General features: G+C 52.2%; 1 protein-coding gene across 1 annotated transcript in view; it reads right to left on the bottom strand.

Moving 5' to 3' along the window:
• Positions 1–3263: 3263 nt before the first annotated feature.
• Positions 3264–13479, bottom strand: part of TGM2 (transglutaminase 2) — a 33367-nt gene continuing 23151 nt past the window's right edge. The window contains exons 10-13 of the mRNA XM_004272835.3: positions 11437–11709; positions 6991–7151; positions 5867–6003; positions 3264–5151 (exon numbers count right to left, since the gene is read on the bottom strand). Of these exons, the coding sequence (XP_004272883.1) occupies positions 5001–5151; positions 5867–6003; positions 6991–7151; positions 11437–11709 (722 nt within the window). The 3' untranslated portion in view covers positions 3264–5000. The remainder of the gene's footprint in view (positions 5152–5866; positions 6004–6990; positions 7152–11436; positions 11710–13479) is intronic.

Raw genomic sequence — 13479 nt, 5'->3', positions numbered from 1 at the left:
GGGTTCAAGTCTCCCCACTCTGCACCTTACCAGCTGTAAAATGGGGGGAAAAACTGGATAGGATTGTTTCAGAAGTGAAGAACTCAGTGCATATAAATGTTGCTGACCTGGAGGAAAGTTGGCTGTTATGGTTAGAATGTGCCAGGAGCCAGCTGAATATTTTATGGACGCTGTTATATTGAACTTACACACCAGTCATGAAAGTAAACACCAAATCATCCCCATTCGACAGATGAGGAAGCAGAGGCACAGAGAGGTTGAGAACCTGCCTGAAGCCACACTGTGAACCCGTGGCAGAGCCAGGATTTGATCCCAGGTCTGTTTGACTCCAGAATCCAGGCCCCTGCCACCCGGGCTATGAGCCGAGCTTTTGGTGTGGGCCCAGTAGCTCTGAGCTGCCGCGGAGCTGTGCCCAGCACTGTTGTGTAGGGCCCCAGACTCAACCCTTGCCTCTGGTTTGTGCAGAAGGAGCTCAGGCTCTTTTCCCCTGTCTCTAATGGGCCCACGTGACCAGCAAAACCTTCCTCCTTCCTGGGTTCCTGGCTAGTGAGCCCTCAGGGATGGGGCAGGCCTAGGGGGTGGTCAGGAGGGACCTCCCAATCTGTCCAGCATTGGCAGACCTGGCCGGGGCAGCCCTGTCTCTCTTTAGGAGGCGAGGCAGTCAGGCCTGGGAGCTAGAGTCGGCAGTACCGCGTCCACTTGGTGACCCCCTTGTGTGAGGTGTGCCCTGACTCTGCTCTTGGGGTGCTCCAGAGCATGGGCCAGGCACATCAGCAGCTGGTCCTAAGCCAGGCTAACCTGAGTGTTGTAAAGGGCTCTCTACCATATGCCAAGGGGAACAGAGCTTGAAGCAGTCGGCTGCAGTCCAGGAAGGCTTCACAGAGCAGGTCTCCCTGGAGCAGGGTTTTGAAAGCTGAGTTCCTTCGGTGGAGATGATTGGAAGGGTGTTCTTACAAAGGGAGCAGCCATAGGTATCGGCTACTCAACTCCATGCCCCCAAGCCCTTGCCTCGCCATGTCTGTTTTTCAGGGGCTGGAAGCCTGGAAATGATATTTGCCAGAGCCCCTCGCTAGCTATTTCTGGTGAGGATCTGCCAGTGGGGAGAAGGCAGGAGGATGAGAGATGCCAGCCTGCCTCTGGCTCCTACCAGGGCTGACTTCGGCAGGATTTGTAGATTCGGCAGCTCTGTTGGTTCCAGAGCTGGAGTGACAGTGCCTCCAGCAGCTGGGTGGTGGGGACCGGCTCCTGGGCTCCTGCGCATCCTGGGTGGCAGCTGCTTCCCTACTTCTGGGTACCACTCCTTCTCCCTCTGCTCTTCCAGCATCTCAGATGTTTTTGGAGTCAGTTTCCCTTGTAAACTCCCTCTCTACCTGAAATAGCCGAGTGTTTTCTATTTTCTTGCTGGTCACTAATTGATAAAATGCTCAGGCCATCAAGGCCAGACCCAGGTGTAGTTTTTAAGGAACAGAAGGATTTAGCACCCCGAAAATGTCATGTCACACTTTGAGTTTGATTTATTTTTTGCGTGCATGTCAGATGTTTCAACATGGGTTCCCTGAAGGCAGAGACTGTCTTCCATCATCTATTTAATCAACAAACATTGATTAGTGCTTCGTTGGTGGGGAATGAGATGAATGACCAAATCCCCACGCTCCTGGAATCAGTCTAGACTTGGAACCATTCAACTGAAACTGAGTCCCCTGAAACTGAGTTCCCCTGCTGAGTTTATGATTCATCTTTCTCTGTCCAAAACTTTATTCACGTTCTTGTCCCGCCCCTGTTCCCCTAAGGATTGAAGAGTATCAACGAAAAGAGGGGATTGAAACCAAGCAGGACCTTGTGGGGTCTTCCCAGGTACAAAAGTCCCTCTGTGTCCCCTGTTTCTTGTTTGTAAAAAAAAAAAAAAAAAGGCTTTAGTCTCCTAGGCCTTCCCTGAGTTCCAAAGAGCAGATTCAAGCAGTTAATGATGAAGACCATAGAGTCACAGGGCTCCCAGTTCCTCCTGAAAGGATATAGATAACAATCTGATGCGTATCTTTGAGTTGCTCTGTAGAAACTAAGAACCCCCGCCCCGCCCAGGTGGAGGATGGCGGCTACATGCTGACCACAAGCACGTACCCCAGACTGGTTGGAACCAGAAGGTTGAGATTCCTGAAACATCACCTGTTACCTCACCACCAGCCAATCAGAAGAAGGTCCACAAGCTGATCACGCATCCTGAGACCATATCCCCTCACACTGTCTTTCCCCTGAAAGCCATCGGGGTGTTCAGGTCTTTTGAGCATGAGCTGCCCATTCTCCTTGCTTGGCGCCCCGCAAATAAAACCTTACTTTGCTGCAAACACCCACTGTCAGAGTTTGGCTTTCTGTGTGGCAGGCAAACGAGCCCTTGCTTGGTAACACAATGTAGTAGCCAGTAGCCACCTGCAGCCATGGAGCACTTGACATGCAGCTAGTTCGAATTGAAACAGGCTGTCAGTGTAAAATACACACCACATTAAAAGACTTTGTATGAAAATTAAGAATGTAAAATATCTCACTTATAATTTTTATGTTGATTATGTGTTGCAATACAATATTTCAGACATATTAGTTTAAATTAAATGCATTATTAAAATGCATTTTACCTGTTTCTTTTTCTCTTTTTAATATGGCCACTAGAAAATTTAAATTACATATATGGCTTGCATTTGTGGCTCACCTTATATTTCTACTGGACAGTACTGGTCTTATGGGAGCTGAGTTGAAACACATTGATCCAGCATTTATTAGTGTCTGTTTAAGAGATTCTTGGTCTCTGCCCTTGGGACTTCAGACAGGATGGGGAGCGGGACAGGTATATCAACATGGAACTAAAAGTCACTGTGATAAATGTTTGAGTTGTCCATGTTCCAGGGTTCTGAGAAGAAATCTGGGTAGGCTTCACAGAAGAGGTGACTTTAGTGTTAAGCATTATAAGATGAATAGGAGTTCACAAGCTGGGTAAGGAAAAAGAGGGGCACTCCAAGCTAAGAGGTTGACAAGTACACAGGATGTTAGAAGAGATACAGGCAGTTCATTCTGGTCTGGACATGGTTTGTTTGGAGAAGAGGCTGGAGGTGGAGCTGGACAGTTGTAGAGCATTGAATGCCAGTAAAGTTTAGATCTGAGGGCGGCGCTGAGGCTAGGGAAAGGCTCTTAGGCAGGAAGTGGCTGGTCCAGATGTTAAGTGAGCTCACCCACCCACTCTCCTCAAAAGCATGCAGCGAACAGACCAGACCTGGTTTGAATGTGAAAAATAAACTCTTTTATTTCAGTACTTGCTCTTTGTGGCTCAAAAGCACATCTACTGCTTGCTTGGAACCCAGAAGTATTTATAAAACCATAGAGAAATCGAGCAATATGTATACAGAATAGAACATATATATTTCGGCTCAAGTGCTTCTTCCTGTGCAAAGCAGAAAGTTCTAAGTGCATCAGCGTGACTTTCCCCAAATCCCTCTCTGGGATTTGGGGGACTCTGGAGTCTTTGACCCCACTCCAGATACAGAATTCTCCCCACTTCCCTCTTCCAGGCTGAGGGAGGCCCAGTTACATGGAGAGAACGAGTGGTAAAGTCAGAGATGGCAACTTGTGGGGTCCCCGAGCTTAGTCAGGGGCAAAGGCTGTGTTCTAGGGCCCTGGCTCTTCAAAGAGGGGTTGGCTGAGATGCCAGCCTTGTTGGTGAGTGACCAGCACAGGCAACTAAGGCTCCTGTGAAGTCTACACATTGTGGTGGGTGGGGTCATGGGTAGGTCAGGGGCCTCCGGGGCTCTTTTCCCCTAGAACTGGGCTCTGAAGGAAGATGCCTGGGCACAGGTGGGGGACTCAGACAGGGCTGGGGGCAGGAAGGTGATCATGGTCATGGTCTCATTCTCCAAAACATCCTGGCCTGTGACCTAAGGCTCTGTGAAGCCAGGGAGTAAGACTCAATGTCATTGGCAAGGCTGAGTCATATAAGGCACCAGAAGTGCAGAGCTGAAGGGGCCTTGGAGATGAGCTGGTTCAACCACTCTGTGACCGATGAGCAGACTGAGGCCCAGAGAGGGGAAGGCAGTGGCTGGCCAGACTTGGGGCTCAAACCCAGGGCTCTAACCCCACCAATTTCCTCCCCACCTCCTCATCCGAACTGGATCCTTTTTGATCAGGCCCCAGATGGCCTCTCTGACAGTCAGGTCAGGGCTGGTGTGGTAAACGGGGCCCTGGACTCAGAGTCAGAAGGCCTGGCTCCATTCCTGCACCTTCATATTAAGCAGCCTTGCAACTATCCAGCGGGGCGGGGCGGGCCACCTCCCTTCTCTAAGCTGCAGTCTCCTCACTGAGAAAGTGGCTCCCACTCTGCAGTTTTCCATGGCAATTAAATGGGTTGGTGGCCGTGTGAGCCCAGGAAGCACTTAGTAGGTGCCTCACAATTGCGGCGTGCGGGGGTACTGTTGGGCCAGGGCTGCTGGGATGTGGGGGGAGCTTGGGTCTGGACTATTCCTGGGACCCTCTCGATCTGCACCTGCTCAGGCTCTGCCAACGGCCCCTGGGGCCTGGGCACAATCTGGGGAAGGGGTTCAGGACACCCCAGGGAGCTGAGTTCCTTGATCTGGTCACTGGGCACACTGTTTTTCGCCTGCTCCCAGGGAAGGGGCTCTGGAGTTGATCAAACAATATGGCAGGTGGTCAGTGGCTTTCCAAATGGCATCTGGGCTGGGAAGGGAGGCTGGAGTCCCTCCTCCCCGGCCCACCCCCCAGGCCCAGTCAGCCAAGATCAGGGCTCCTACTGTGGAGGCACAAAACATTCCTCACAGGTGAGGGAGGTGGGGAGCCAGGCTCAGGGGGACCATATGGGCCGGAAGTACATTTGATTCCAAAGAGGCCCCATAGGCAGCCCACCGTGCCCTGGGGTCTGGGGCCCAATAAGGGGCAAATTTTGCTCATTACCTTGGGATAAAGATTGGGGTCAAGTTGGGGGCCCTCGGCTGGCATGGGGGCCCTTAGGAGGTGTTAACAATGACATTCCTGAAGCCCTTCACGGCCTTCAGCCTGTTGCTCTCGAAGTTCACCACCAGCTTGTGGCGGCCCGCGTTCAGGGGCAGCAGGTCCACCCTCGCCTTGACTTCCTCCCCCGCCTCCACGGGGTGTGGGCTGGGAGAGAGAGAGAAAGAGGGTGCGATCAGGGCCCTGGCCTGGTCCCCACAATGGGGACAGGCCAGGATGACACGTGACTACTGAGATCTTAGCCTAGAAACTCCATGGATGTATAGCTTTGTGCCGACAGAATACAATGGGTCCCGCTCACCACTCTCCGAAGGCCTGGGCCATCTGCCCTCCTATGTGTAGAGGGGCTGGTGTGTTTGTGTGTGTGTGTGTGTGTGTACATGGAAGTGGATGGTGTGCTTGGGGGTAAGAGTGCGGATGCTCACGTGACCACATGCATGAAAATGCATTGAGCTGTACATACGTGACTTGTATGCTTTACTCTATATAAATTACAATGAAAAAGTGAAAAACAAGAAGTGTGTATGCTTGTAAGTGTACGTATATATAAATATGTATCCATGAGGGTACACCACACAGGCACGCATGTACACCTGTGTGCATGTGAGGACTCGGGTGTCCCGAGGTGGGTGCTTAGTGAATGTGTACCTGTTTAGGTTTGTGAACACATGTGCACAGAACGCAGCTAACGTGTGGGTATTTGGGCGTAGACACGGGGGAATATTAGGCAGGTGTGTGGGTGGGTGTGTGGAAAGGGAGAAGAGGGGGTTACGGGCCTGGGTTCAGTGCCGGAGGGCGCCCTTCCCCCCGCAGCATCTGCCCTCTGCTCCCAGGCCCCCAAGCTGGAGGGACCAGCACTTACATTTCCACGGTCTTCTGCTCCTTGGTCAGGCCCGCCCCCTCCACGGTGAAGGTGCAGCCTGACAGCGGCACGGTGAGCGGGTTCCACAGGGACACCTCAGCCACCAGCTTGCGATTCTGCTTGGGCTCTCCCAGGATCTAGAGGAGGCATGGGGCAGATGTCAGGGGCAGCACGGAGGGAGAGCAGCCCACAGCCCCTCAAGGGCATGCAGGGTCCCAACTGGGCCATCTCCATCTTTGCTGCAGTTTGGCCCAATGTCTGCCCAGCTCCGCCGCTAACATTCCTCGCCTCATCTGGAAAACACAGATGATGACACCTGCCCAGGCCTCCTTCATGGAGCTGAAGTGAGGCTCCACGCAACCCACAGGATGTGTAAAATGCCTCCCTCATTCTAGGGTCTAGGGTGGAAAGATCAGAGTCTTTGGAGCCAGGCTGATCTCTGACCCTTTCTCACTGTGTGACCTTGGCAAAGTTACTACCCTCTCTGAGCCTTGGTTTCTTCATAGAAGAGAAATGCCTGACTGCAGGGTTCTCATGAGGATTAACTGAGCTAATATGTGCAAGCTCCTAGCAGACTGTCTGGCACACAGTGCTCACTCCCTCCTGCTCTGCTCTTTACCATTTATTTGTAACTGCAGCATTTGGGGATCTGGGGCTGTGACTCCTCCAAGTGAATCACTATGGTGACCATGAAGTTGGTGATAAGAATAGTCAGTTTTTATTGAGCCCTCATAATGTGCTAGATGTGGTTCTATGTGCTTCCTGTAGACTCACATTTAATCTTTACAACACCCATTGTATAGATGAATAAATGGACTCCAGCGTCTGTGCCCTTAACAACACATCCCTTCCTGCCCCACCAGGGCCCCAGGACCTGGGAATCTAGCATTGGTAGTTTAGCTTTTAAGGGTCCACGAGTCTGAGATCCCTAAGTGCCATGATCCTACTACTCTGGGATTTTAGGATTCATTCCTAGAGGCTGTGAGTCCCAAATTCTGCTTCATGATGCTTTTCTTTGATGAACCTAGGATCTGAGGAACCTGGGGCATCAGAGATCTTGAGGTTGCAGGGAGGGAGGTGCATGCACGTGTGGGGACCTGTCCAGGGACCCAGCCAGCCCTTACCCGGATCTTGATTTCTGGATTCTCCAGATAGATGTCCCTCTCAGCCAGCAGGTAGCTGTTGGCAGCTGGCTCGACGAACAGGCCCCGCACCTTGATGAGGTTCGACTCGGTCAGGTAGTCACAATACTTTTCGTAGAGGATTCGAAGGGGAATGCTCTTCTCTGCAGGAGGGGAGAGGGGAGAGCACGCATGACATCTGAATCGTGGCCCCCACCTCTCCTATGGCATCTCCACAAGGCACAGAGAGGGCAAGGAATGAACTCGAGGTCACACAGCTGGTGAATGGAGGGGCATGTCCCAGCACTTTCCCTCACCTGCCCTGGCTCCAAGGCTCCCAGGGAGGAAGTGGGGAGGAGAGGCTTGGGCTTTAATCCTGCCTCTGCCCTTCGCTGACTGGGGATGCTGGGCAAGTCACTCCACCTCTCAGGACCTCCATTTCCCCCCATGAGGTCGGTAGAATTGTACCCATTTACAGATGAAGAAACACTTCTGCCAGTAAGTGTTCAGATCAGGAGAGCTGGCCCTGCTTGGCCACTGTCTGACTGTGTGAGCCTGGGAAGATGACCTCCCCTCTCTGTTCCTTCTCTGTTCCCTGGGACATCTGGCACCCGCTGGGCAGAGCTAAAACCAGAGGTCATTTCAGAGCAAAAGCCACACAAGTGATAGGGGTGAGAAAAAAGCCGGCAGGGCCAACCCCTCCCGCTGCAGAGAAGCGAAGTGTGGATTGCAGCCCCATTTCTCTGACAAGAACACTGAAGCCTTAGGGCACCAGGGGTCAGCTTACAGGAGGCAGGAAGGAGCAGTGAAACGGGCACAGGACTGATTCTCCACAGGCCCTGCTTGTTCACTCGGTCGCAGGGAACCTTGGGAAAAATCCCTTCTGCTCCTCGGGCTTCCCCCCATCAAACAACAATGTTGGAGGGATGGTCTTGGGGCTCCATGGAGCCCAGCCAACCTCTCCTCACTATCCCAGTGCCATGATGGGAGATGCTGTTTCTTCTTTTTCTGCCATCTGTCCCCTCCGTCCCTGCACTAGACCAGCGTTTCCCAAACTCCAGCCATTCATGTGATTTTTCACATGTCTGAGTAACTCCTCAGTAAATAATTTTTCTTTCAGTCCCCTCACTTTACACTTTTTAACCTTTTTTGCTTAGGGAACCTTTTCATCATTATTTGCAGAAAACCTGTCTCATTTACCATAAGTAGAAGGAAGCTGGTAAAAACAAACACCAGCAAACAAAGTCATGTTTATTCAATTCGGGCCAATATTCCCATCCGCTGAGGGCTCTGAGTTTGAGACCTGAGCTTACTGTTAAAGAGGGAGGTTAGCAAGGGTCTGGGGTGCCCGGGCCAGTGAGCACCCGTTGGGAGGTCATCTCTAGGGCCGTGAAGGCCCGAACAGATTGTCACCTTCTCTCTGCATGAGTCAAGGTCCAGGTCCTGGCTGGGCACATTGGTGTTCCCCGTCCCACTCTGGAAAATGTGTGCCCAGCCCTCTAGTCACTCATTCCTGGGGTGGATCTGCCCCAACCTCTGCTCAGATGGCGTGGGGGGAAAAAAAAACCAAAGCTTCTGCCAAAAAGGAGTGAAAATTCCTGGGTCAGGACCTGGTGGAGCAGAGTAGAAACTCTGACCAGCTCCACAGGAAAGAAGGAAACCATTGTCCTCCAGGAGCCTGGAGGAGGTGGCCCCAGCTGTTAACTTTTCCAGGAGGCTTAGGCCAGGGTGGGGCTGGACCTTTGAGAACTGCTGTCTACAGGCCAGGGGCCTTGGCTTCGGGCCAGATGCTGGCTGAAAGAGGGAAACATTCGCGGTTAGTGTCTATTCATTCCTTAGATGATTCCTTTGATCATCACAGAGATCACACTGCCTGCATTCCTCATGACCCACCTGGAGGGGTGAGGGTATCCAGAGAGAGAGAAGGGGTGGGTGGCAGGAAGGAAGAGAGCAAGGAGGCGGGGTGGGGTCAGCTGGATTCAATTCAGCTGTCCTAGGCCTGGCTTCCTGTCCACTAGCACATGGAAATCCCCCAGATCTTATCATCAAAGAATAACCGCAACTCAGCCAAAGTTCAGGGTCTCACAGGGTGGGAGAATCACTCTCAGGTTGACTTTGGCCTTGGAAGCCTCAATAGAGCATCCTGGCCTAGCCCCACCTGAGGGCAACACGCAGTACCACTGCCCTTCTCTGCCCTCTCCCGACAGGCTGTGCCCCTCAGAGGTCTCCGTAGCAGGAGGGACCCCTCCGCTGTGAACACATCCCCAGGAAGAAACCCTGGCGGCTGTGGCTGAAGCAGAATGCTGCGAAGGGCCTGAGGGTATCTGGGAGGCAAAGGGTAACTCAGCAGCAGCCTGGGTGGAAGTTGTTCTGGCATCCCTGGCTCAGGCTGGAGTTCACCTTATGATACACATTCCAGGAAAGGCACTTCCTCCCTTTGAAGCGGTTCTGAGCGTGAGGAAGAACTGACACGTGTGCATTCACACAAAGGGGCTGGAAGGGCTCTTCAAAGATGAGCCAGCCTTTGTACAAATGGGGAACCTGGAGCCTGGAATGGAGAAGAGAAATACCCAGGAGCCACATCCTGTGGGCAGAATTGCAGGAACTAGGACCTCGGTATCCCGACCACCCCACACACCTGTAGGGATGGAGCCCTGCTCCTGACTCGGGGCCTGGATGTGGAGATGAGAGCTGAGTCCTCTGCACACCAGCAAGGCTGGCAGTGACTCAGGAAGCACTGAGCCCAGCCCTGAGACCATTGCCTGGCACAGCAGGGTTCAGGAAAGATGCTTTTCGGCCTCCCCACACCTGTTGGCACTTGCTCAGCGAACAGTGAAGAGCCCCGCCGTGTCCAGGCACCATCATACACTTTCCAGATCTTTCCTGAACACACGTCTCCTTTGCAGCCCATGAGGGGCAAGCCAATGCCCCATGTGATGGATGAGTGTGAGTCAAGGCCCAAGGTTATACATCTAGAAGGCGGGAGAGGGTCTTCCCTGGTGGTCCAGTGGTTAAGACTCCAAGCTCCCAATGCAGGGGCACAGGTTGGATCCCTGGTCAGAGAACTGAGATCCCACACGCCACATGGCACAGCCAAAATTAATATTAATAATAGAAGGTGGGAGAGGCCAGATTCAAAGCCAAGTCTGGCCTCCGAACACGCCTTTTAGCAGCATAAGTGTTGGGGCCCCAGCCCTGGTGCCACGTGGCTCTGCCCCTAGAGTGTGCCGCTGCTCAGGGACCCTGACAGAGGGTCTGCTCTGTCCCGGCGTGTGGCTCCAGGGTGCCTGAGGTGGCCCTGAGATAGAGGCCCCAGGGTTGACTGATGTTCTACTCAGATCATGCTGACCCCGGGTCCTCTCCCAACTCGAAGACCCCCCTGCCCTCCCCATACCCACAAGCTCCAAGTGCAGGAACAGAGAATGGGCTGCTGGGGGGGATAGGAGACTGGGCTCCGTGCTGCCTCCCTAAGTGACCTCGGCTGCCGCAACCCCTCTCAGGGTCTCCAGCTTAATTTTAGGGAGATAACCAGTAGTGGTGACAAAGCCAGCAGTGAAAAAAGGGATCAAGGGGACGATGACTGTGTAGGCATCCGACCAAGAAGCCAGAGCGACAGAGGCTCTGCCCAGGGTTGAGGGCTGGGTGAGCTACTGACATCATTTCAGCCCCAAACGGGGAAGGGGATCTGCTCCCAGGGAGGTCGGGCCAGGCACTGGAGCCATGGAAGAGGAGAAGATCAGGGCTTTTCCTTTCCTATCACTGTTAGAGCCACACTGTCCAGTATGGCAGCTTCCGGCCACATGCGGCTGTTTAAGTGAAATTAAAACTTTAGTCCCATAATTACACCAGCCACACTGCAAATGCACAATAGCCACATGGAGCTAGTGGCCACCATACTGGACAACGCAGATACAGGACATCCTTATATCACAGAAAGTTCTCTGGGTAGTGCTGGTCTTGAATCTCTTCTCTCTGAGCCTGAGAACCTCCAGAGAAATAGGAGAGGTTCTCAAAGGGGCTCTGGGGAGAGGCACCTGTAGTGTGAGTTGCTGGAGACGGAGGAAAGGAATTTGCTGGAAGGGGCAGCAGAGAGTCTGGGAAAGCAGTCAGGGGTCCTGCGAAGATGAGATGGAATGAAGTAGAATAGTTGCTACGAGTACAGGTTCAAGTCTCCGTCCTGTCACTTCCTGTGTGGCCTTGGGAAAGTTACTTAACCTCTCTGTGCTCAGTCTTCTCATCTGGAAAATGGGACCATAAAAGAATCCACCTCCTACTTTTGTTATAAGAAGGAACTGGGTTGCTATTTATAAAGTGCCGAGGACAGGGCCTGACCCACAGTGAGGGCAATGGGAGTGTCTGTGAGGTAGATGGCACACGTTCAGCTCTCAGGGCACGACCTAGCATGTCGTCAGGGTGGTCAACAGCTGCTCCAGGAACACAGGGCCTTACCAGAGAAAGGCTCTAGGGAAAAGTTGAGCAGGTCCTTGGTGCCACACTTGGGTCCCAGGATCCCGTTGTAGCTGACGGTGCGGGCACAGAGCAGGAGGCAGCCAGCGTGGTCCTCGGCAGTGTTGTTGGTGATGTGGGCAAAGACGTCGAAGTCGCTGCCCCTGTTCATGCCCTGGCCCGCACGGATCCTCATGGCCACCCCTGTCTCCTCTTTATCAGCCAGTTTGTTCTGGCGGTTGGCCCTTGTGAAGGCTTCCCTCTCCTCTGCGGACCCTGTGGGGACAGGGAAGAGAGCTTCATCACAGCTGGAAGGGGGATCAATGAGAAGGAGGCTGGGAGCAGGGCAAGCTGGCTTCTCAGAGTTCTGGTGACTCAGAGCACCCCCTGAGGGAGCCCCTTCTTTACATTACTGTGCCAGGAGGAGGAAAGAGTATTTTATTTACTTTCCACAAGTGAGCTCCTATACATCCCTCAAGACCCATCCCCAAATGACCCCTCTTCCAGGACACCTTCTCTGACTCCTCCTTTCCCAGGATGAAAGAGTCACAATGTCTTTTGGAGTTTCATAGCTGCCTATTGCCTGTCATGGTGTTTTGGCCCACCAGGTTTTTTTTCTGTTCATATGCTTACACTCTCAAGCCTCTTGAGGACTAAGACTGTGTTTTACTTAATCTGAAGTCATACCCAATGCCTACAACAGTGTTTGGTGCCTAGTAGGCACTGATACAATGAGAACTTTCTCACCTCTAAGCATTTTGCACAGGGACCACTTCTACCTGAAATCCTTTCCCTCCCTTCTCTACCTGTTGAGCTTTCCAGCAGGAATGACTGCCCCCTGCTTTATATTCCATTTACTTCTCCCCATGTGCCTTTTATTTTTGTCCCCAGTGTTGTTGGGTACATATTTATTTCTTCTATCAAATCATCAGCTCTAGACCTTTCAGAGGCCGGGGAAAGCATCTTTTCCTTCTGTTTTAGCCCTTCCCACTGGAGCACGGCCACTTAATACCCAATCCCAAGTCAACCCTGGAGAGTCAACGGGGGTCAGATAAAGCCTGTGGTTTCTTAGTCACTTCTGTGAACCCTACTGTGCTTGGCACACCGTAGATGCTTAGAAAATATCTGTCTATTGAACTGGCCATTGGATGTGCTCAAATTCAATTTTTAAAATAAACCACATCTTTTTCCCACTACTGATTTAATATTAGTAGCAGAAAGAAGCTTCATCTTTGTGTCTGATTGAGCCCATCTTATTAAGTTTCTTTTGGTCCATTTCTCTTTAAACCTTTCCAGTCTACCTTCATGCCCACTTCCCCACCTGTGTGTGAAATGCTAAAACAATTAATACTACAGAGTTCCAGGAACTTCTCTTCCTGGCCCCTCTGGACTTCCAAGCCTCTTCAGCACAAATACGTTGCAATAAAAAAGCATGGAGGGGGCTTCCCTGGTGGCGCAGTGGTTGAGAGTCCGCCTGCTGATGCAGGGGACGCGGGTTCGTGCCCCGGTCCGGGAAGATCCCACATGCTGTGGAGCGGCTAGGCCTGTGAGCCATGGCCACTGAGCCTGTGCGTCCGGAGCCTGTGCCCCACGACGGGAGAGGCCACAACAGTGAGAGGCCCGCGTACCGGAAAAAAAAAAAAAAAAAAAAAAGCATGGAGGGACCTCCCTGGTGGTCCAGTGGTTAAGACTCCGTGCTCCCAATGCAAGGGGCCCGGCTTTGATCCCTGGTCAGGGAACTAGATCCCTCATGCTGCAACTAAAGATCCCGCATGCCACAACTAAAGATCACGCATGCCGCAGCTAAGACCCAGTGCAGCCAAATAAATAAAATAAAGCTTAAAAGAAAAAGCATGGAATTGACCATCTATTGTTGGAGCTCCCACCACTAATAAGCTCTGTTAAACAACATGGACATCATGATTTTTCTGTGAAGATGAAAGCCTCTCTTGTATAACAGCCATCCCTTTCAGTTTTACTGAGTCAAACCAACAAAGAAAGTGAGGCTTAAAAACCAAATGAAATCTTTTTGTGGAATATAGAATT

The sequence above is a fragment of the Orcinus orca genome, chromosome 16 (genome assembly GCF_937001465.1).
Source record: "Orcinus orca chromosome 16, mOrcOrc1.1, whole genome shotgun sequence".
In the NCBI taxonomy this organism is placed as follows: domain Eukaryota; kingdom Metazoa; phylum Chordata; class Mammalia; order Artiodactyla; family Delphinidae; genus Orcinus; species Orcinus orca.
The sequence above is the reverse complement of the archived record's forward strand: the minus strand, read 5'-3'. Positions and strand labels throughout refer to the sequence as shown.